This window comes from Lontra canadensis, unplaced genomic scaffold (genome assembly GCF_010015895.1).
Source record: "Lontra canadensis isolate GAN:19392208 unplaced genomic scaffold, GSC_riverotter_1.0 scaffold1, whole genome shotgun sequence".
Taxonomy (NCBI): domain Eukaryota; kingdom Metazoa; phylum Chordata; class Mammalia; order Carnivora; family Mustelidae; genus Lontra; species Lontra canadensis.
In genome coordinates, this window is record NW_022630995.1 from 47,840,141 (window position 1) to 47,865,195 (window position 25,055).

A 25,055-nucleotide genomic window follows, 5' to 3' on the forward strand; every position below is an offset into this window, starting at 1 on the left:
TTTACTCTTGAGGGGACTGATGGCATGATCGTACGCTTTGAGCAGGGGAGAAATTTCCTGAATGCATTAGGAAGGAAGGTACGTAAGTGGTATGGATAAGGATTGAGCTGGACATAGGAGCCCAGCTGTACCTCTTCCTCTGTTCCCTTGCTTTCATCACTCTCAGCCCACCTGTGTCTACCTTCTACCCCTTCTTTACTCCTGCAAATGCTCTTGCCAAGGCCATCCAGGACAAGCCTCCTGTTTGCCATACACTGTGGTCTATCTTCAGGCTTCAGCCTTTGTGGTCCTGACCTTGCAGTCTATGACACTCCACTCTTTTTTCCCTCCATGCTGGGCATCCCTCCACAGGACTGTCGGACATGTCTCTGGGCACCTCACACTCCCTGTGCCCTAACCTCAATTCATCCTCCCCCTGCTTTCCGCCGTTCCTGTGTCTCTTCCCTTCTTCCTCCCATCTCAATTAATGACATCACTAAAGAGTCTGTAATTCTTTCTCCCAGCGGAACCCAATCTAATTATTAATGAAGGCCCCTATTTTCTGCTCAGGGACAAGTCTTTAATCAGGGCTCTGGGTCACCACTCCCACTATCCCACCATGGCCCAGGTTCTTATCCACTCTCCCCAGAGTATCTGCCACACCTTGTAAGATCTTTCTTCCATGTCCAGCTGTCCAGCTGGATTTGTCATTAGAAGCACAGAAAGGATTTACCACTCCCTTGCCTCAAGCCCTCTGATGGTCTCCTGAGGCCGTAGGAGTGAAAAAACTAGGCCCTCCAGGGGCCCTACTCCCTCCTTATCTCCAGCAACTCCCCTTCTGCTACCACTTCCCCCACTCTCCACAGAACTCCTGACAGATACCAGATTATTCCATGCCTTGAGGCACCTCTAGGCCTTTGCTTGTGTCCACGGTGACCTCCTACATGTACTTTGAGGCCCAGATCAAATATCACATCCTCCACTTGAGTTTCTTACCTCCCTTAGGCCTGGTGTATTTTACCTGGGAAGTGGATAGTATATTTGACTTGGGACGATGGTGTGGGGGACTGTTGGCAGCATAACTAGGCAAGGATTCCGAAGGATGGGGACCCTCAGAGAGGTGGGTGGCCAACACTATCTAGTACAATTCCAGGCACATGAGGCTTAGTAGGGACTCAGGAAAGGAGGGAAAGAAAGGAGGAAGGAAACACAGTTCATGCTCCCATTTCTGATATTCTCTTTGAAGCCAGCCCTGCTCATCTGCAGCTGTGCCCCCCTTCCAGCCTCTCCCCGCGCCTGATCATGGCCCTGAAGACGCTGAGAGTGAGCGTCACGTGGCCTCAGCCCATGGCCGGTGTCCTGCCAGCTGCTGGGCTCAGGCTGCAGTGGGTAACCTAAGTCATCAAGCACCACCGAATCTCCTGACTTCTCCAAGACTTCAATTCCTCTGGATTTCCTACCGTGAGGACATTATCTGTCTATTATCTATCTTGTATCTCTCACCTAAGATGGGGATAAAGTGAGGTGAGAAACGTGAAAGTGCGTTTGGAAGTCCTCAGCCTCTCTGGTGGAGGTGGTGGTCCAGTCCTTGTGGGGCTTTGGGAAAACCCTTCCCAGGGCTTCGGAGGTGCTGCTGCTGGGAGAGGCGATGTGTCAGCTGCTGGTTGTCAGCACGATGCTGCTGAAGATTCTTGTCGATGGGGTACAGGTGGGCGTACTGCCTGCTCGGGTGTCTGCAGACCCCATAACCGGGGCAGTATTAGAGGCGGCAGGAGGGACCTCCTTCTTTCTAGCCAGTTCTAATTTGCTTTTTAATGTTCTGCAGTCTGGTGAGTGCCATTGGGGCCAGGCTGTAACCTTTTCTCTGACAGTCTCCAGCTTTGCCGGACCTCCTGGCGCACGTACAGGTTACTCAGTCCCTCCTGGGCGCCTTCCACTTCCCTGGCCTCTTCCGCGCACCCCTCACTCGCCCTCCGACCTTGCATCCGTCCTGCTCTCCCCGGGTCCAGCCTCCTGCTCACACGCCTCTCTGCTTACCACACTCTCCTTCCCTCCTTTGCTTGGGGCGGAAGAAGCCTGTTAGTGAGCGGACTTCAGTGCTCAGGCAGTGACTCACAAAGAAAGAGCAGTAGCACCCTCCCTGGAGGAGGTGTGCCCTCGTCAGCCTTCTTGCCTCCTGCATCCCCTTCTGCCTTTCTACCCTCTCCCCTCTGCCTGGTCGAGCACCTGGAAGCCAGACTGGGCTTCTGGCCTTCCTTGCTCAAAAGTCTCTGGAGCTCCCGCTGGCTCTCCCTTGGACTCCGGCTCCGCTCACCTTCACACAGCAGATGTTCCCGCCGTATCTTCTGTTTCTCCTTTTCACGTGTCCTGTGCTCCTCGGAGCCACGTGGGGTCTCTGCCGGGAGCCTGTGTTTCCACACACCTGCTGTTTGCTCAGGCTGGGCCCTTGAGCAGGAGCTCTGGTTCTCTTGCTTCTTCCCACTCCTCTCCTGAGGCTCACTGGTGAAGACCTTCACCTCCAGCCAGAGGGTCTTTGGCCATCTGTGGCCCCATCGTATCCAGGTGCCCCTCTGTGACCCTGGCCACCCTAGGTGGGAATGATTTACGTATGTGCCTTGTCTCCGGCCTGGAGTTCCTCAGAGCAGGAATGGGCTGATGCAGATTTGAATCTGCCCTTATACCCAGCACAATGTCCTGCTCGCAGCAGACAAATCTGAAAGAGATGCCAAAACTCTCGGGTTCTCCGTGAATACCTGAATCAAAAAACTCCTGAATTTGAAACAAGGACATTCATTTTTGGTTTGTCAGAGCAACATTCCCATTTGTTTCTTCCCCCAAAGCCCCCTTTTATCTGTCTGATCTCACAGACCTTCTGACTTCCAAAATACAGATTGTGATCTTTTAAAGGTAGTAAGTCAAATCGCCTTTTAATAAGCTCCAAGGGATTTATGAATTCACTACAAGTCATTTCCTCCCTCCCCCTCTCCCTCTCAGCCGCCCCTTTTTTCTCTTCTTTTCTCCCAAACTGAAATTTTATTGTATCAGATATATTGCTTGAAAGAGTCAGGCAGAAGCTGCAGGTGGGAAATCATTTGGTTCTGAAGAGCTACTTTCTGTAATGGGCTCTGACCTGTGTTTGAGCGCATCTGAACACTCACCAGTGTCCGCCTCTGCTCGGGCTAGATGTGAATCTCTCTGCAAGGTTGTTGGCTCCCACAGGTGACTTTCATGCAAAGAAGTTACACAACTTCCTTGGTCCCTGCAGTCATCTTCTCATCACGAGAAAAAATGAGTAAAAAGAGTACCTTGGGGCACCTGGGTGGCTCAGTGGGTTAAAGCCTCTGCCTTTGGCCCAGGTCATGATCCTGGGGTCCTGGGATTGAGCCCCGCGTCAGGATTTCTGCTCAGCAGGGAGCCTACTCTCTCTTTCTGCCTGCCTCTCTGCCTACTTGTGTTTTCTGTCTAATAAATTAATTAAATCTTAAAAAAAAAAAAAGAATACCTTACATCTGTCTGCCTTCCACTGATATTCAACAGGGTGAACACAGCCTCAGGCACTTTGCTAAAAGTTGGGGCTAGAAGGCAACAGGAGTTGTCACCTTCCTCTCCATTCCCTTATCCTCATAATCTCCTTATCAGTTAGAATGAGCTGGGGGGTTGTGTCCTTTTATAAATGAAGAAATGGAAATGCAGAGCCCTGGCTGATAGTCATTCAGCAAGAAACGAGTGTGTGGAGACATGCCTCTTCACTTCAAGTCAGATGTTTTTCCCACCCAAAGGCTTGCATTCACACCCTCTGCACACTCACACCAGCTGACCGAGATAGAAGCCCCAGCAACTGGAGTTGAGATAGAGACTTCTGGGTCCAGATCCCTACCCAGACATCAGGAGACGCCGGAAGTTGAGCCAAAGCAGTGTCAGGGATACCTGCAGACATGACCAAAACTGAAGGACAGTCGGGATATCACCTCTGCTATGGAGGCTGAAGGCAGGTGCGCCAGGCAACGTAGTCTTGTCTGAGCAGAGGCTCAGGGCAGTGTGAGAATCTAATAGTGTCAAGGGGCCATTCTCCCCACCCCCCACCCTTGTCCTGTCTACTTGACCCATCACAGAGAGTTCCTCAGGCAGCACTGGGGGCCTTACCCTTGCCGGCTGGAGTCTGGGAGTGAAGAAGAAAAGGCGGGTGGGGAAGAAAAGTGAGTGGCTGCAGGTGTCACCTAGAGATGATCAAACTTTGGGTCAGGATGGATTTAACTTTAAATGTCTGAGGAGGTTGACACACTCCCCAAATTTGGAAAATATAGGTGTGTTTAAAAGGAAATAACTATAATTCCAGTACCCAGAGCTGATTGCTGTTAATATTTTGGTGTATAATCTCTCAGGTATTTTTTCATGCCCGTCTTTTCTTCCTCCTTCCTTCCTTTCTATCCTCCCTCCCTTCCTTCCTTCTTTCCTAAAAGATCTTACTTATTTTAGAGAGAGAGAGTGTGTGTGTGTGTGTGTGTGTGCGAGCAGAAGGGGACAGAGCCTCTCAAGCGGACTCCACACTGAGCACAGACTCCAACAGGACACTGAGATCATGACCTGAGCCAAAAACAAGAGTCAGATGCTTAATTGAACGAGCCATCCAGTTGCCCTTCATGTTTTTATTTCTAAAAATGCATTTATATCACAGGCTGCTTTATTATTTTTTTTCATTTGTGTTGAGGCTAACACACATACAGTGAGTGCACACAGTGAATGCTCCATGTCTTTTGGCGTGTGCATGCACCTGTGTAACCACCACCCAGGTCAAGATCTAGAACATTTCAGCTCCCCAGAAGACTCCATATGCTTTTCCCAGTCAACTCAATGTCCCCGCACCCCCATAACCATTATTTTGAATTCTGTCACTGGATGCTATTTTTCTAACTTGTTCTTTTTCCTACTCGGCAATAAGTAGTGCCTAATGTCCGTGTCCCTCACTCATCAGCATCATCAACACAATCTCTATGGCGGTGTGGGGTTCCACCGTATTGACAAACCATATGCTTGCTGGAATTTGAAGCTATGTCGTAGAATTTCTTGCTGCATTGTTTCCCATTATCAGAATGCTCAGATGTCTGACATCAGCGTTCTCTCAAGATCTTGCCCAGGCTGCAGGGACAGTGACTTGGAGATTTGCCTATGGTTTTTTGCAAGGCCAATTTGTGCTTTCCCTGGCTCACTTAGTTTCTTTGAATACGCATGAGTTATGTTGAATGTCCTAATAACCAATCCTGTGCAACGGCAAGGACATCTCACATCCCACCATGTGTGGCGTGGAAACATCCATACAGGAGAGCAATTTCAAGGGGTTCCTTCATCCCATCCCTCAACTTCTTAAAAATTAGTTTTAAGAGAGGGGAGGAATTCATTGGACAAAATTTAAGCACCTGGGTTTAGAGAGAGGCTCTTTTCCGATTACAAGATTGCTCGGTGAGTGAGGAAAACAGCTGTTTTGATTACTGGGAACAGTCATGAGGATTCATGAGAAAAATGCCATGCTTCCCCCAGAGACAGTCTCCTGCCCAGTGCCAGCCAGTTCCATTCTGATCATGTAGGCATTCACAGTGCACATTTGGAGACATTCCTGGCTCTCACCCTTTCTTGGTTTGGCTTTCGATTATTTTACTATCACTGTTATTAGGAACACCACCGTGATCCCTACTACTCCCTCAGTATCATTATTATGACCAACAACAGTAAAGTTATTTGTACATGGTTTCCATTTATTAAGCCCTGGTCCTGTGCCAGGCAGATAAGGTTTGGTCCAGGGACATGTTGGAAGGAAAAAGGACACAGGTATTGGGCACTATTTAATATGTTATCACTAGCTATGCTTCATTTATTCCCCCCAACCACCTTGAGAGGCAGCTAGAGTTACCATTTCACTTGCTGTGATCGGTATGGCTAAGAGTTGATGAGGAAGCCTAAGAGAATATGCTGGTAATGCCAGATCTGGGATCTGAACCCAGGTTCTTTTCCCCCCAAAGTCTGTGTTTTCCCTACTTGACCACAGCCTCACCAAATGAGTGAATGAGGGAGTGACCAAACAGAGTTGCTACAGTGTTGTGCTGGTGTAGTTTGAATTATTGAGCTGAAAGGGAAGTGTCCTTTAATTTAAACCCATTCAAACCTTGGTGTCATACTTTTATGCTTTTGTGTCATAGATATCCAGTGACACTGGCCAGTGGTGACACGGGGCTCTATTGTGAACTCAGTTACGTATCTTCCATTAAAAGGTGCCACATTTCCTCGGTATCCATTGTTTGGCCATGTTGGCATATTTTTGGGGATTAATTTTAAGGTAATACCAGCAACAGCGGTGGTTTGGATAAGATAGAGTTATCTGTATTTTTCCCTCAAGTACAGTGAATTTAGAGGAAGACCATCTAGGGCTGATAAGGTGGCTTACAGTTTGTCTGGGACCCAGGCATCTTCTGTTTCTCTCGTCCACCATTCCAAGAGTGGAGCTTTCTATTCTGGGACCAGTATTTTGAAGGAAGAAGAAGACATGAAGAAGAGTGGGCTCCTTCCTTTAAGGAAACTTCCCAGCAGTCTCCCAGGACACTTCTGCTTCCCTCTCATTGACCAATACTTTTACATGGATGTAGGGGATCCTAGTAATACCTACCTCATAGGGCCTCACTGGGAATGTGCATCAAGTGCCCAGCATGGACCTGGCATGCAATGAGGGGTGCAGGAGGGTCTGCCATCAGTGTTTTGTCTGATGCACACATGGTCATATGTGGGATCTAGGCCCATCAGACTTGCTAGGTCTTACTCAACAACTTGTTTTGACTACTCTGGTCTTTGCACCCTCCCACACAGTACAGACAGCAACAGTCCTCATGATAGCCATGAACATGATGCTTGTGGATCATGAGGATGATGATGGTAAAGATAACTTCTCACTAAGTGCCAGCTACATGCCAGTTACTGGACTAAATGCCTTGTTCATTCATTATCTCCTTTAACCTCACAAACCCTATGAAGTAGAGACTGTCATGGTCCCCATTTACAAATAAGGCATCTTCGGCTCAGCAAGAGGTGGATTAACTTGCTTGAGGTCATTCGGCTAGAACTGGCAGGACAGAGACTGGAATTCAGGAAAGTCTGACCCCCCTTCCCCCAAGCTCAGGGTCTTACTTGGGATATCCACTGCCATCCATCATGTCATTTTAGGTCTCTCTGCCTCTGAAATTTCATCTCCTTTTAGAATGGTCTCCTGGCCGTATATTTAGTCAGTCCTTTTGATGCTACTGTCTGTAGCAATCCTGATTATCACTAAATTTCCTTACTGAAAGAGAAATGCCCAAACCTTGACACTACCTGCATCAGTGATGTCTTCTCTGAAAGAATTCCTTTTAAGTGTCAGGTTTTGTGTCTGTACTTGCAGAAGACTGAACTGGAACAACCCATTTCATTGTCATTTAAATGGTTTTCTGATGACCCGTGATGGTGGCAGACAAATGGCCTGTCAAGGGAAATGAGAAAATCATCCCCAATATTGGCTCGTGGTTTGTTGGTGATGTGGGGCCAATGAGGATTTTGCCCTCCTCCCTGAAAGCCACAATAAATTCAGATCATCCACAGGAGCCCTTTGCTGGCATAATCGACCCATTGGCACCATTACCAGCCAGAGAAACAGACGTGGACAGAGTCCTCACCTTAAGAAGCGTTTACAGTTTAGTCCGTTCTCTGAAAGCTCCTGTGATTTGAATCACCGGGATTGCACACCCTCCCATGTTCCAGAATGCCTCTCCATGCAGCTTGCTGCTGTGGGGTTGAGTTCTGAACCAATGGTTCTTGTTGAGGGAAATTTCCCACTCATCAGTGTTGCCCAGAGGTGGTGACAACAAAGTGCAGGAGCAAGGGAGCTATGCTCAAAAGAAGGTGAGCTAGCGCAGAGAGAGGGCAGCACTGGCTCCCAGCCGCAGGCTTCAGCTGCGGACGCCTTCATCCTGTCGGCAGAAATGTGGGCTCAAGTGGCTCCTTGAATGATGACTCCGTGGTTCTCACACAGAGAGAACCGTGGGGGGAGCCGTGATGATCACGACTGGTTGGCATCTTGGCAGATGGTGGTAAGAGCTCTATTTACTTGGATAATTAAAATGGTGATGGATTTGCATGTCTGATGTCAAGATCTCTAGTCTGCAGATGACTGCCTTTTGGGGCACACAGGGATGGAACCGCTCCTTGCTTTGGAGTATCTGCACCTGACTCAAGTGTCAGAGGGATGGGAGCCAGGGAATATTCCCCCAAATGCTCCGTCTTGAGTTGAATCTCCATCTTGAGCACTCTGACCCTCTTATGGAGCTATTCATCCCAGCAGGGAGATGACATTTTTCAGAAAGGCAAGGTCTGCTGACAGACTTAGGAATAAAGATTGTTTTCTTTCTTTGAATAGGACTGATGTAGTTCTTTGGATTATTGTGATTATGAGAAAGATTGGTCCCTTTAGAATTTATCGAGTGCTTTTTTATTTTTATTTTTAAAAATATTTTATTTATTTTGAGAGACAGTGTGTGAGTGCATGTGTGCATGTGTGCATGGGGGTTGGGGGAGGGACAGACGCAGAGGGAGAGAGAGAGAATCAGAAGCAGGCTCCACATCCAGCACGGAGCCTGATGCAGGGCTCAATCTCATGACCCTGAGATCATGATCTGAGCCAAAATAAGTGTTGGATGCTTAACCGACTGAGCCACCCATGTCCCTCAAGTGCTTTTCCATATGCATTGTTTTACGGACTCTGTATGATTTTTCTCTGAGGGAGGCACGGGGCACTGTGGCAGGAAGGGCAGGAAAGGGCGTGGGACAGGCCTGGGTTTAAATCCCACCATTGCCACTTACAAGTTGTGTGACCTTTTTTTAAACTCCCAGAGCCTCGGTTTCTTCATCCGTAGAAGGGAATAATGTCTGCATTTTGGGGTTGTGATAAGGATGAATGATGTATATATGTGAAATGCTAAATCACCTTTGGGCACAGAGTAGACCCCAAGATGTTGATGGCAGTCACACAGCATTTATAAAAGAGAAAACCGAAGCCCAGAGCAGGGTGAGTGGCTTCTCATGGCCATTCGTAGGTGATGGCCATGAGAGCCACATAATTTCACTCTAAATCCCAGATGCCATGTTGTGTCTATTCATGGTCCCTTTGTGTTGGTGCCTCCCAAATTCCCTTTTGTTAAAGGATAGTCCTGGATTTGGTTGTTGTCCTCTTTGAGCCTCATCTATAAAGTGGAGGGTCTGCTAGAGGTCTCTTCTGCCTTCTGGTATTTGGGGGCAGATCTGAGAAGTTAGGAGCAGGTGGATATACAGCAGTCGGTGGGGCTCATCCATAGTAGGATTTTTAGGGTTTGGGTTTTTTTTTTAATGATTTCTTTTTGAGCCTAGGGGAAGATGAACTGCAACAATGTTATAACTTTTAAATCAGTTTGACCAAAATGTTGTCCATGCTTTGCTGGCCTCTTATTGCTACCCAGCCCACAAGAAAAGCTTTCTGCAGCTGAATTGAATTATTATCCTATAGTGAAGTGACAAGTGGATCTAGCATCACATTCCACATGTGACCGTCATAGGTTATAATGTGTCATTGCATATGCGAGCATTGGTGACATGGGCTGTCACCTGTATCTAGTGTATCCTGGGCCCCTGGCAACCTGGGTGGAAAAGGGAGAGCCTCAGATGCATGGGTAATTTCAGCCCCCCATCCCGAACACCAGATTCTGAAATGAACCAGAATTGCACACCCTGTCATCAGCATCGCGGCCGGAGGCAAGGTCGGATCAGCCCAGCACCGCAGACAGCGCAAACTCACTCTAGGCAAGCGATGATTTTTAAAAATATACACTATCTTCAGCAAATGAGAGGGATTTCCTCCACCATTTATGGTCAACTAGGAGAAAAGCCAGTCGTTTTTCCTTGCATTTCCTCCTCATCTCTGTAGGCCTGCAAAGAACAGGAGCACATGCAGACAGCATAGAGACTGAGAAGGTGGGGAGGGGGAGGAAGGGAGACATAATAGGGCGAAGGATTGAAATAGATATCCAGGCAAACCTTCCTTATTCCTAACTTCAGTTAACCAAGACTGTCAGTGAATTTCACATACCTCCCAGCTACTATAGTTCACATTATAAACTCTTCCAATTACCTGAAATCTCACTTAACTTAAATTTCAGCGCATCCCCTGGGGCACTTGAATAATCAAAGTTTGCCTGTCGAAAGTAATACCGGAGAGGGGTAACTGCCACAGTGACTCCGAGAAAGATAGATCATTTAAAAAAAAAAAAAAAGTCATCTTAGAGAATGGCATTAGAATCATTAAGTTACCAACCTGAAATTGCTGAAATGTTATCTAAAAATTACAGAGACAAACAGAGATTTATAACAGGGCTGTGGAAATGCCCAGGAGCTACATAGTTGGAGACTGGGGTACATGGTCACGTCCAGCGAAGGTGGCTCGCACAGATGCTGGCAAGTCAGCGCAGCTTGGTCGGGGTGCCTGCAGGCTGCAGGATCTCAGTGACATGGCCATCGGTGTGGGCTTGGCCTCACTTGGCCTCCTACCCCATAAATGCCCAATCTTGGCCTGGCAAGGTTCAGGGTATCTCCAAGCAATAGTCCTCAATGCCTATCTGGAGAATGAAGGTGGCAAAGGAAGTTTATGCCCTTGTGATCTGGGGAAGTGCTCATTTTAAGCGATAAAAATGAGGTGACATGCAAATGCCATTTTGCTAATTCTATAGGAGCCATCTTGTGAGCTCTCCATACATAACAAGTTTTTGCAAACAGACGACTTTTTCTAAATGATGCTGAAATGGAATTGAGAGTTTTAGGCTTAACAATAAATAATAATTGATTAGCTTACTAACATATTACAAACATATATATTTACATATGTGTGTGTGTGTGTGTCTGTCTGTCTGTGTAAATATATATTACAGCTTACTAGGAACCAAAATTCATTTTTTTCTCAAGTACTTACTGAGCACTCACTCTCGGTCAGGAACTTGGCTCTGGAGATGCAAAGGTGAATGAGTTGGGCCTTGGCTGCAGGGAGGTCTCAGTCTGTGATGAAGCAGACAGGTGGGCAGGTGGTTGTGATGCTCTAATTAAGGTGTACCCAGAATATCACATGGCTGTGAGGAGCCAGAAAGAGTTAGAGGTGGACAGCAGCCAGGAATCTAAAGGTTCTTGTTTCTCAGTCTCCTTAACAGAGATATTTTTAAAGAGTGAGTGGCAAGACCTGATTTATGGTTTTCAAAGGGACTGGTTGGTACCTGCTCTAGACAGGTAGGGAGACAAGGAGGCCATCGTGACATTCCCAGCCAGACGTCACAAGGCAGGGCAAAGTAGGGTTCCGGGAATGGTGGGAGTGGCTTATCCGAAGGTGAAGGTATGTCATTTGTTGAGTACTGTTTACCTGAAGCTGCAAATTGGATGAGAAAGGAGATATCCTGGGAGGAAGATGGAAGATAGGGTAGGAAGAAGGTGTGACAGAGTACAGGGGGACCAGGGGAGGAAATACCTCTAAGAAAAGAGTGAGTCTGTGAATTGAGAAGTTTCTAAATTATTCCTGAACACGAACCCTTCAGCCACATACGTTTATCATCATGCGGCAAAGCCTTTGGGGATTGGCGGGTATGTTCTTGCAGCAGCTAATGAGAACTAGCCTGATTCCATCAGTAAAAATTGCCAAGGCCCATGAGTCACTGTTTGAGGGTGAGAGTCCCTTGGTGGAGAGGTCCCCTTCCTGACATCCCGGCTACCTTCATCCCTCTCTGCATTTATCTGTTCGTAAAGCCATCTAAATAGTAATGTAGTATGTCAGATAGACATTTAATTATTATGATCTTCCTTGTAGCAAATTATGATTTGCTTTATTGCAGATAACAGTAAACGGGTAGATAAAAGCCACTCAGTGGTGAAAACTATGGGTCTGGGTTCTTCAGATGATCATCACGAAGCTGTCTTCATGGTGCTTGTACGCGGGCATGAATTAACATCGACAAATGACTTGTGAATTGTGCTTTAAAAATATAATTGAAATGCAATTCAAAAGAAATCTATATTTGAGAGGATAATAAAAATATTTCATGATATCTAATATACATGCCGAAAACTGGGCATATTTTACCAAGTTTATTCCATTCATGTTTCACCAGTTACCCGGTATAGTTGGTATGTGGTTTTTCTTTCCCATTAGGTAGGTGTTTACAACACTGCAACCTGGAGACTTCACCACTATATGTGTGTTTCTGGGTATGATCAGTAAAGACTCAGGGGTCCATTAAAATAAAAGGAATTGTTATTAAATGCCCACTCTTTCTTTTTCAGTCTTTATTCATAAATCACCAGAAGGGGAAGGAGGACCTTAGCAAAGCTGAGAAATAAGCTCACTAGAATAGATCCACCCAGATGAGTGGTGTGAACATTCATTTGTTCTCTCCTTTCCAACTACACCCCGCTTTGGAGGGTATTACCACTGGATGTAATCTGCAGAGAGAGCACAGGGTGACAGCCCCGGTGTCCTGGTCTCCCCCAGGGGAAGGCTGGCACACCATCTTCTTTGGGCGGCTGGAGAACCCTTGAAGAGAGAAAAAGGCTGAAATGTAACAGAGTTCTACCTGATCGATTAGTGGCTTCTGATCTGATCTTTTTTGCACGGGCATCTCATCTTGCCTTCAGCCTCCAGAGTCACCTTGCCGCCTCCCTGTGTCCCACTAATTCTATATGTGCCAGAGTCTTTCCAGGACATGCCTATGTGAGAGGATCAGTTACTGTTGCTTAATGACCAAAGGATCTTGGTTGATCAATGCAGAGAACAGTCTGGGTGTGCTCCTCGTTCCTTTAGTAATGAAGGGTAAGCTGACCTCGTTGAGCTTCAGTTCCTTGACTCTAGAATGGGGCTAATTGTACAATCTATTTCATAGATAGCTGTAGGATTGAATATAATGTTTCAAGTCGAGCATTTAGTACAATTTGGAAAGTAACAATATTCGCTGAATAGAGGCTGCTACACTTACTATGGTAATGAAATAAAGGCCCACTTCTCCTTAGTATTACTCTTAACAGTGCCTGGGACGCAGAAGACATTCCAAAGATACAAATTTGTTTTCTCCTTCCTCTTTAGTGAAAACAAAGCCAAACCCACCTTTCCTTGGGTAGGGAAGAGAGCAAATATCACCAGCCCCTAAACCACACTCAAACTTACCAGGCAGAATTACACCCTGACTAGGGAGCAAAAATGGAAGCCTAAGGAGAATCAAGTGTGTATCCCTTGGCCCCACCCAAGTGACCAGAAAGTGGGGGCATTTTCCTGTGGCTTGTCCTCCTGGGCTCAGCCCTTGGACAGGGGGTTGGGCTGCCATGCAACCCACTCGCCCGTCGATAGGATTCTGATACCAGCTGCTGAGGCTGAGGCCAGACCCATGCCTGTTTCTTGTTGCCTGGGCAGCACCCTCCCTAACAGAATTGCGTTAGACAAGGTGATAACAGAATCCATATTAAGAAACAGCAAAGTCAGTATGTTCTTTGTAGGCTTGACAGATCAGATCAAACGGCAGGATCCAGAGGTATGTCTGCAAAGCAAGCCCCCGTCCCCAGCTGCCTTCCCCTCCCCCCTGGGAGCTCAGCAACCAATTTTACCCAAGCAGTAGAGTCAAAGATAATTACACCACATGATATCAGGACCCAATTGTCTTCCTCAAAGGATTCTTAATGTCACTCCCCTATACAGAGCCCCTCAGGGCTCCTGCTTGCTGGAAGAATAAAATCTGAACTCTCCAGCACAACTTCCAGGCCCTTTCTGACCTGACCACCCATCTGTCTCTCTTTCCAGCTTTATCTGATGCAGGCGTCATTCCCACCCCGATGCCAGAGATGGCCCAGCGTGTCTTCCCTTGGGTCACCTTTGTGCTTTGCTCTGGCCGTTTCCCTGCCGGGAATATTATTTTCCCATCACTGCTACCTGTCACAACTTCATCTACTCCCCAACAAAATGAACCCCTCCACCTGTACTTTGGGATCCCTTCCAAATGTTCACATCTTCCTCCAACTCTTCGAGCCCCTTCTTTGCTGAGCTGTGATCCTCTCCTTGTGCTTAAGAAGAGTAGAGTATCAATACGCATATGGCACTTCCTATTTTAAGTGTGTTATACATACTAATTGCTTTAATTCTCACACGAGCCTTATGAAGATACTATGATTATACCCATTTAACAAATAGAGAAACTGAGGCATGGAGGGGCTGAGTAATTGATCATGTAACCAGTGAGTTGTCAAGCCAAGATCCAAATGCAGGCATTGCACTCCTTCCGCCTAGAGGTAAGACAGCTGATCAGATCTCACAGTCTGACCTGATCTGTCAACCTTCATTCAAACTGCCTTTCCCTGGGTTTCTGGGAGCTCCATGTATACCTCTCTATAGCATTTAGCATACTGTAGTTAGTAATGATTAATGAGTGATGGTCAGGTCACATCATCTATTATTATCTCTTGTGTTATATTAATAATTTTTATTGCTATAAAAAAGGACCAGGCACCGTTCTAAGTTTATAGGCATTCATGTCTTGCTAGGGATGTGTACCTTGATTTGCAGTGTGGAGAGAAATGCACCGGACTGAGGGAACCCTCAGCTTGGGTTTTGACTCTGGGTCCCACTAGCCAACCCTGTGTAAGCCAGTGTATCATGCTGAGTCCCAGCTTCCTCATCTGTGCAATTAGAGGCCTGCCTTAGAGGATTCCTGAGGTCTTTACCACTTGTGAGTTTGAGACTCTCTCAAAAGGGGACAAAACTACATGTGTCACAGGATGTCAAGGTAAGATAAATGTATGCCATTGTCTCATTTATTATATGTATGTATTGAGCCCCAGGTAAGTACCCTGCATTGTTTTTAGTGCCGGGCATCTGGAGAGAGAGAGGTTGGAAATAAACCAATAGTGAGTTGTATAACTCAAGGTCAAGTAACAAGTGCAATGAAGGAAAGTAACACAGTATGAAAAGATTGAGATTCTGGGTGATGACAGACAGGGACGAGCTTCCTGAGAAGGAGACATTACAACAGATATCTGAAGGAAACCTGGGAACGGGCCATGCAGAATGGGCCAAGTAGAAGAAACAGCAATGCAAAGGCCCTGAGGTTGGAGTGGGCTCGATGTGGTCATAGACCAAGCTGCCCCTCATATGTTTCAATGAAGGCATCAAGTTAGAGATGAGAGTGAGTACAGATGAGAGTCTGAGCTGGTGACACCAATTTAGGTGAAATTGGCACAGAGATGATGGAAAAGCCATCAGAATGAACAAAAACCCTGGCTGAGGTGGGGGGAGGATTTGGGTTAGCCAAGAAAAGAGGCCCCGGGGCCTGAATCACAACCAGCATAACTGTGCAAGTGCCCTTTGAAAAACTAAGTGTCTCATGCCTGTGATTCACTTGGTGTTGAGCCCTGTGTGGTCATCAGCACGCAGCCAGCCAGAACTCTTGGGACGGGGTTGGCTGACACCTGAGCAGATGTGTGGGTGGCCTCTTACACCTCAGCCCTTCCCCAGGGAATGTGTTTGAAAAGGCCCCAGGAGAGCTGCCTGTCTTCCAAACGGGGCCTCAACACACTGTGCGTAAAATGCGCTGCTCAGTGCACAGTGATCTCTGAGTGTCTTGTTCTGAATGTGTTTAGACACAAGAAAGGTAATATGTGGACCTGCTACTCATGTAACTGGTACCCATATCGAATACTAAAAGAGCCTGGAATTTGTAGTTGAGAGTCGTGGTTTGAGGGAGGGACACGTGAGTGGCTCAGCTGGTTAAGCGTCTGCCTTCAGCTCAGGTCATGATCCCAGGATCCTGGGACCAAGCCCCACATCGGGCTCCCCACAAAGCGGGGAGTCTGTGCCTCCCTCTCCCTCTGTCGGCACAAGTGCTCGTGCTCACTCTCTCTTTCAAATAAACAAATAAAATCTTTTTAAAAAATGAGTCCTGGTTTGAGCTGACAGTAGTTAGTTAGGTATGTGACTCTGGGAAAGATAATCTCAGCTACTTTGTCAAGGGGGAGAAACAGTTTTTGTCCCACTTGTCATATAGTGTGGACCATCCAATGAGGGAGTGTCTGCAAGTGTTTTGTTTGCTTTAAATGTGAGAAGAATAATACTTCTAATTTTGAAAAAGCATATAAAGTCAAATTTCACACAGCATCTTCCTTTTGGAGCTCAGTGAGGTGGGCAGGGCAGGTCTGAACTAATCAGGGCTGTGCCTTCATCCCAAAGCTCTAATTATCTGCATTACATAATGGCCCCCATCTCTCAAAACTCACCAAGCACTGAGTCCTCCATGTAGGTTTCCTCCCCTGCCAGTGAACCCACCCCCTCATCCCACTCTTGTCTCCCTTGGGGAGCTTCATTCCATATTTGTCCAGTGAATGAGTAAATGCATGGAGTGGCTTCCTACAGAATAGTAGAGAACAGGTCTATAGATGACGGTCCACAATAAATGTGTGACAATACACAGGGGTGTGTGTGTTTATTCCTACACCCATGTTCTAAAGGAGAAGTCTGGTGAAACAGCATGGGTGCTATCTTCTGTTCTATGCTGCATCTTTTTTTTTTTTTTTAAAGAAAATGAGGGGTTGCAAGTGAATTGATCTCGGTACCCAGATGAAGGTGTCATGACCCACGACTTGGAAAACACTCTTAGAAAATATCCAGTAGCCAGGAACGTTGTTCTTTGCGGTTTGGGGCAAGTCGTGGGGGTTATCTGTGAGCTTTATCCCAGTTCCTGCATTCGATGCTAATTTGAAAGAAAAAAAAAAATAGGCTATGGGAATAGACCCACAGCATTACAGCAGCTTTAAGGTTTACTGCATGTAATGTACTTTTAGTTTTTCCTGGTCTACACGAGGAAGTCAAAATCTAATAAATGCTTAGGTTTGGGACAATTCCTGTTTGAGAAAGATGGGGTGTTAATCACACACATGTCATCGAGACTACATAGGGATTGGTGAGGGAGAGTTTCAAGTAAAAGTCAGGTTCCCTACCCCAAATCCTTGGGCCCCAAAGTCGTTTCAGAAGCAGGAGTTATTGGAATCTGAGAGGAATTGCCATAAGCATACAGAATATTGTGTATTGGCCCCAGCAGACTCTAGGGCGGTGGCTTAGTCAATAATCAAACACATTCATTTGTCTTCAGCAAATATCTAAAGATTCACATTTAGTGGCATAAAGACCATAAACGCCCTCGCATCACTGAGGTCACTACTGGGATGTGAACACCGGGGAGATTCAGAAAAACCCGTAAGGGCTTGTGGAAATAAGGTTTGTTATCCAGGTATCATGTTTTTCATTTTCAAAATCAACAGGATCATTTATCCCTTCGGGGGACCAGTGTTTGGCTCTGTGCCTCACACAGAGAAGGCACCTAGAAAATATTTGTTGAATGGGTGGCTGAGACCAGCTACAGCTTATAGAAAACTGTTCCAGCCTGGCTGCTTTGGAGGAAATAGTCCTCTGGTTCTTTTCTGACGCCCTGTAGTTTATCCCATTTCTTATAAGTGGAGAGTAACCTTATTGCTTCCACTTGGCTCCCTCTCAAGGAGCACAGGGGAGAGATGCTTGTAGAGTCCTTTTGTTTTTTCCCATCTTCCTTCAGGCTTCATCTGAGGAAAGGAGAGGCAGGCCCCCAAGAAGTGGAGGGGAGTGGGTGAAGAGATAAATGTTTCACTCATTTGTTCCAGGTCTAAAAACTAGCCAGACTCAAAACCGCCCTTCCATAGCTCCCTCGTGCTGGGAATACCAACTCAAAGTAGGAAGAAACTCCATAAATATTCTGGTATTTTTCTTTCCTTCCTTTCTTTTTCATGGAATGCTTAGTTTTTAAGGCACTGGGGCTTCCAGGGGTTGGCTCTACAGAAATCTGGGTTCAAATTCTGACTCTGCTTGCCCCTCAGCACATTACATAAGCCTTTCCACACTGTACACGAGGAGGTCAGTGACTTCACGGTGTTGCTGTGAGGATTGAAGGTATCCACACAGAGAGCATCTGTCACAGAAACTATGTTTTTGGTTCGCAGTGATGGATCTTCATCTTTGTGATGGTTCAACAGAAGCACGGACCAGGGGCAAATATCCTCTTCACCAGTCTCCCTAGGCTCGTTCTCTGATTCGACTCCATGAGTTGGGATGGGCTAAGTTAGGCCCTGGTAACAAACACCTCTCCCAAATCTCCATACCTTAACACCACAGAATTTTACTTCTGGATCATGTCACGGTCTCTGTGGACCCCGCGGACTCTCCAGGGCAAGTCGTCTGCTATATTGACACCACAGTCAAGACCATTTCGTCCTTAGGGCCGTACCTGCTTCCACACCTGTTGCAGCCAGTGAGGAGAAGGACCAGCGATTCTCACCTAGACTCTCAAGTGCTTTCACCCTGGGAGAACCTCATGTCTCTGAGAGGCTCATTTTATGGGATAAAGCAAGTTACATGGCTCTACCTTACTCCAAAGCACAGGGAGGGACAGTCCTGCCATGGGCCTGGAAGGAAAGGAGAGCTGGAGATATTAGAGAGAGATGCTCATGTTAACCGCACAGGCATTAGCCTTTTCTCATTCTGCCGTAAATCGTTATTGCAATCACAGCCTCTGCCCAGCACCCACGGCAGCTAGTGAGCATCTGATAACCCCTGCTATATAGAGATTCTGAAACTGCCACGGTCACGGGTGATCTTCGGAAACCACTGAGCCAGCTCTGTCCTAGATAAGGCAGAGGAAGCAATTTCTGGGCGCTTGAAGTGAGTCCTACCTCCTGGACTGGAGCCCCATCCCTCCCCGTCCCCATGTTTTCCTGGACACCATTTACCCCCAATGATATTGGATAATGGGGGTAAAATCATGGGTTCCTCAAGTTTCAGGGCACCCTGGTTGCCCCTCTCATCTTCCAGGCGGGGTGTGTGTGTTCTGTGGTTCTCCCAGGTCCCCCACAGTTCATGATTAGCTGCAGTCGAGACCCACGTCCGGACGGAGGACTCCCGGCCCTGCCTGCTGATTCTCTGTTGTCCACCCCCTCCATCCTCTACACTTACCCTGTCCTCCTCTAGGAGCTGAAATGTCTGAAGCACGGTCACTTGGTTGGTCCGGCTTCCTGTTCAGGTTTTGGTCCTGCCCAAGGCTGGGGATGGATCCGTTCACTTGCCCGTTCAGAAGCTGCCAACAAGGAGGCTCTTCAGGACCTTTTCCTTCCCTTCCAGTTTTTTCGTTGTTTTGTTTCCAGTTGGAGGGCTAGGAAATGGGTCATTTTAACAGCTTGCACCACAGGGACCAAACTATAACCATTTTAGAATGAGTGCGAGAAATTCCTTCCCATTCCCCAATATCGCTTCTCCCCCCACCCCCTCACAGAGTTTTCTGTTGTTACTTTGATAACAGACGTATGGTCTCTGGCCAGGTGCAGGAAAACAGAGCCCTTGTTTGTACTTTGGTCCCCCTCTGGGCTACAAAAAATGGCACAGAACGGTTCTGAGACCGTGCCTCGCCCCTGGACCCACGGGCCACTGCTGGCCTCTCAAACTATTGCAGTTAGGGTTCTAACTCTGGACACAGTATGAAGCAGGAGGCCTCTAGAACCTGGATTTTCAAAGTGTAGCCGGAGTGAGATTCTCTGTGCCATGGGCTAATGATGCAGATTCCTGAGCCTGGGCCGGCACAGAGATTCCGACTCCATGGCTCTGAGCTGGGGCCGGGCAGCCGTAGTTCCACCAGCAGCCCCGGCCTGCGGCGGGGCTGGGGCGACACAGAGCAGTGTCCTCTAGCCTCTTCTTCCTTCTTGATTCTGCCACAGCAGGGTCGGGGGACTCCGAAGAAGCCGTCCCGTCTTCGGGGCAGCACCACTTCGAGCTGCTTCCGAAATGAGGCTCCAGCCTGAGATTTGTTCTCTTGATAAAAATAAGCAGCACGGAGGGCAATTGTTGCCGTTTGCTGGTCTAGACCCGAGTAAGCAGAAGAAAGCACAGTTGAGCAGCGGCTTCCGAAAGACCAACCTTTTGCTGCTGTGGCTCTAGGTTCTGTATGGAATGTGTTTGCTTTCTGACCCTTTGGGGCAGGTATAATGGTCCTGTTTTTCGTGCCTTGAAGGAACTTGAGCTGCAGGGACGCCCCTCAGCAACTCCCAGATCACTGTCTTCACAGAGGCCTCTGTGCCTGTTTCCTGCCAGGGACTCTGGACCCAAGGGAAGGGAGTCCTATTACAGCCCTTCACGGCTTCCAAGGCCCTATCTGAACCATGCCTTGGGAGAGAAACTGCTTCTCTCTTGGATCCTAATAGACAGCAGTTCAAGGTCAGGGAACCTGAATTTCCACTTTGCCAATAAGGGGTGGCCCTTACCGCTTCTCAAGACCGATGTTATGGCTAATCTTGCCTACAGCACCTCACAATGTCTCCACGCAATTGGAATTTTCTTCCCCGAAGGTGGAAGACAGTGTCTTTGGGGTCTCAGAGTTGAATCTGATCAAGTGAAGGGACAAAGGTGGCTGTTTCTGTGCCACCAATACTAACAGCCCTGACAACCGAGGCTTGCTGATCCCGGGCAAAGAACCGAAGGCGCAAGGGCAGATCTGTTAAATTGTGTGTAAACGGGATTTTTTTCCTGTGAAATCTCAATACCTCCCTTAGGACGTTGCAGTTTAGGTTTGAGCCACTCTCCTCTGATATTTACTCGTTGGGGATTTTACTCCTGAGAAATCACAGTGGCAACAGAACCATTTTGCCTCCACGAAGACGATGTCAAAGTCTTAAAAATCCAGGACGTTTTAAGGCAGGATTCCAACCTCATTACTGCCAGGAATAAGATTCACCCAAGGTGGAAGTGTCCTCTCTTAGAACTCAAATCCGTCTCAGAATGGTTTTTCTTTCCCCTTTGTTTTTGAAGCTAAGCAATTACTTTTTTTTTTTTTAAGGAAAAATAATTGTGCTAATGCACAAAACTCTCTTTTTCCCCTTTCATTTATTTGAAATTGAACTTAACAAAGTCAGTTCCAAGCAAGCACTATATATGAGTAATGCTTTTTGTCCATAAAAGAGCATTGACTCCAATGGTATGGGAGCGCTGATTCTCTCTCTGCTTTGTGTGAGCGTCCATAATGACAAAGTGCTCATGTCAGAGTGTATAATGAAACTATAAATTGTTTTCATGAATGCTCTGAATTTGGTCTTTTACGGGGCAAATTCAAAAGGTATTTAATGCCACATTTCACATACGTGAATAACGCCACGCGGTGCAGTATATCCAATGAAAGTAAGAGTCCCAGTCAGGCTCACACTGGCCCGTGTGGTGGCTGATTATCAGGTAAGGGTGGTTCATGGTCTGGGTGGAGATGGGCTGATGGAGAGAAGGAGGGATGAAGAAATCCTGTCCCCCTGAGGAAGAGTTCCAGCTAGGTACACCCAACTGTTTGGGGGTAATCGAAGTGTGGCTAAAATACTTAGCTCATCTGGTGCCTGGGTAGTGGGTGCCTGTATTGGAGTTATAGAAGTTGTACACATCTTGGTGGAGTTAGTAAACGAACATTCTCAGGTAAGAAAATGTCTCCTGGGGTGAATGGACAAGGGAATTCTTCTGCAGTGATTTATAGTTCAATTAAGTTATTTCTAATAGCACTTTTTGTATTTACTTATTATAGTAGAGCCACATGGGTTTCTTCTAGAAAATTTAGAAGACACAGAAAAGCACAAAGAATAAAGTTATAAAAAACATGTGGCCAAGAGTAGTTACTAATATTTTTATAAAATTTGTATTGAATTATCTTTCTGTGTATATCATTTCATTGAATTTTAATAAAATTTTACATAATCTTACCTAAATATATTTTTTAAAACAAAATTTGGGTCCAACTATCTATCCATGTCATTTAAAAAAATTTGCTTTTTTACTTATATGTTGGCTAAAGTATTTTATCTGTTTATCCCAGTTTGCTAAAGTCCATGAACATCCAAGGTTTTGGTTCTGTCGTGAGGGGCGTAGGTCAGGTACCATGGCAGTCTGCATATTGTATACCTACTGCATACATCATTTACTGACTGACCTCTCTGGGTATATGTTCTCTAAAAACAAAAAACTCCACAAAACAAAACCAACCGTGCAGGAAGCATGAAACAGGGGGTGTGTTAAACGGAGGTCTATTGACGTTTTTGACCCGCTGGTTGGATTTTTTTGTTTTGCAGTACCTGGTGTGTAAAAGAAAGCTGGAGAGTAAAAAGGAAGCCCTGCTGATCCTCTCCAAGGAGCTGGACACATGCCAGCAAGAAAGGGACCAGTACAAACTCATGGCCAATCAGCTTCGGGAGCGCCATCAGTCCCTGAAGAAGAAGTACCGGGAGCTGATTGTACGTGTTACATCACGGCGACGTTCTCGTGCCCTCATTAAGATAGAAAGTGGGTTACGCTGGAATTAAAATTTTAAAAGAAAAGAAAGTGAGGATTTTAACACACCAGTTCTTTAAAAGAAAGTGAGGGGAGGTTCAATTCAAACAGTTCCAACATGGAAAAATGAAGAAGTGAAAGTTGTCACCCCTGTTTCCTCCACAACCCAGCCCCAGTCACTAGCAGACGCGTGTGCTTCCGGACTGCCTCCTCTGGCATCTATGAAAACTCATACAAATGTGTTTGTATATGTCTCCTTCTTAGTTTAATTGTATGGGGCTTTTCATTGTTTTTTATCATTTTTATCACTTTTTGTTGTTTCTTTTTCTTTTTACCTTTCTTTTCTTTTCTTTTCTTTTTTTTAAGTAATCTCTATACTCAGGGTAGTTGGGACTAGAACTCACCACGTGGAGATCAAAGGTTGCTTGCTCTACCCACTGAGCCAGCCAGGCACCCTGTTTAAAGAGGATTCATATTATAAATCTGCACTAATCCAGAAGCTGCTAGCCACATGTGATTATTTAAATTCCAGTTCAAATTAATTAGAATTCAGTGAAATTGAAAACTCTGTTCTTCAGTCTCGGCACATTTCATGGGCCCAATCCCTGCAGGATACCATGTGGGACTATGTGGTTGTAGAAGAGTTCCATGATGGCCACTGTGTTGGGACGGTGAGATACTGAGCGTTTCCATCATTGCAGAGTTCTGCTCATCCCCACTGTGTAAACATAGTTCCAGCACTTGCTTTTCACTCAGTCCTTTGGTCATTTCTCTAGGCCATATGAACAAATTTAACTCCTTTTGAAAAACAGCTGCATAGTAAGATTTCCATAATTTCTTTTACCTTTCCTTTATGCCGGGCATTTAGAGTCACTCTGGGTTTTCATGTGGCAAGATTTTTAAGGCTGCAGATTATACTGAGATGGAGGGTACCAACAGCAGAGAACCAGATGCATTCCACTTTTTTTTCCTCACAACTTTCGATCTCTGTTTTCGAGTGCTGACCCAATGGCTAACATTTAGCCATCTAAGCTGGGGTCATTGAACTCTCCTGATGCAGAAATAGAATAGGAAGTTTCCACATAATGTTGACTTCTATTCAGGCAGCATGGGAGACAAGAGTACTGGTTTACTGACCATTTATGCGTCACCTGAGTTCTTTTTATTTCCAGGTGGCACCAAAGGGGTGGGAGGGGAAAATGAATCCTTTTAAGACAGAGATTCTGAGAGGACTGCAAGTTCTCAGTTAATTCTCTTTTATCTTGACCATATCCTATCCCCTCTTCCCTACCGTATCCCCGCCCCCAACTTGTTCTGCTCATGGAGAAAACTCAAGCATGTGTGCATCCACTATTATTCCTTTGGATCTAACTATTTAAAAGAGGGATTGGGCTCAAACCAAATGAAATACTATCTCAGTTTTGGCTCTGCTCAAAGATAAATCCAGTTTTTTCATGTATTTACTTGGTTCATACGGTTTTAGAAAGTATCTAGGTTTGGTCCTAATTGGAACTGATTTCCTAGAGGTTTTTCCAAAATAACTGGTTCAGTTTATACTTCATTTTTTTAAAAGCATATGTGAGGGATGCCTGGGTGTCTTAGTTGGTTAAGCATCTGCCTTCAGCTCAGGTCATGATCCCAGGGTTTTGGGATCGAGCCCCATGTGGGGTTCCTGGCTCAGTGGGGAGCCTACTTCTCCCTCTTCTCCCTGCTCATGCTCTTTCTCTCAGTATTTCTCTCCCTCAAATTAAAAAAAAAATCCTAAAAAAATATATTTGAATTTGGTTCAGCACACTATTGATTGCAGGGGAAGGAGTGGGAGGGTCTGAATTTAGTTTGGAGTTTTGTTCAGTTCCCTGAATCTAAGCACACTTTTTTTTTTTTTTTAAGTAAAGTGTAACATTTGTTTCTTTATAGGATGGAGATCTGTCACTTCCCCCTGAAAAGAGGAAACAGGTAAGCCTTATTCCTGAAGTTTGGTAACTCTCAGATTGTTCATACCGATGCCTTACAATGACTGGGGTGTCAGGCAATCCAGAATGTATAGAGAACTTCTCTTAACTTCCCAGAATCCTTTTGTGTTACAGAGTGGGGAACAGGTAGTAGAGAAATGCTCACTGAGAAGAGGGGTTGGCGGTTGTGGGGGTGATGGTGTGGAGGGAAACCCAATGACGTCTAACAAGGGGGAAGAGGGCATACCAGTTGACAGCATTCCCTTTCTTGTTGGGAATCCTGTCAGGAGCCATGAGTTGGGAGCTCAGGGCTGTCATTCTTTAGCATTCTGTTCGTGGATGGATTCTGTTCTCCCATTCAGCCTCTACCATTTCAGGCTTTTAAAACCATCTTACCAGCAAAACTCACATGTTCTTTTCTACTAAATGATAGCCCACATCATTTATAGGTGAATCTATTTTTCCCCCACAGATTTCAGATACTTAATTTGTGTCGTTGAACAAATCTTATATATTTGTAGATCTGTTTCTGAACTTCCTGTTTTGTTCCATGGAGCTTCCTGTGTAGTCCTGGTGTTGTACCACATTATTCTATTGGTTTTGGCTTTGTAATACTTGTGACATCTGTTTGGGCTCGTCTCCTTCCCTTTGCTCTTGCTATTCACATGTGTTTCCTATTTGTTACTTTTTCCAGATAAAAC

At 46.1% G+C, this 25,055-nt stretch overlaps 1 protein-coding gene across 2 annotated transcripts in view; it reads left to right on the top strand.

Annotated features, from left to right (window-relative positions):
- CCDC149 (coiled-coil domain containing 149) overlaps nt 1–25,055 on the top strand; it is a 96,086-nt gene that overhangs the window by 10,086 nt on the left and 60,945 nt on the right. For both annotated transcript variants that reach the window (XM_032853980.1, XM_032853987.1), the window contains exons 2-3: nt 22,204–22,365; nt 24,320–24,358. In XM_032853980.1, the coding sequence (XP_032709871.1) occupies nt 22,204–22,365; nt 24,320–24,358 (201 nt within the window). The remainder of the gene's footprint in view (nt 1–22,203; nt 22,366–24,319; nt 24,359–25,055) is intronic.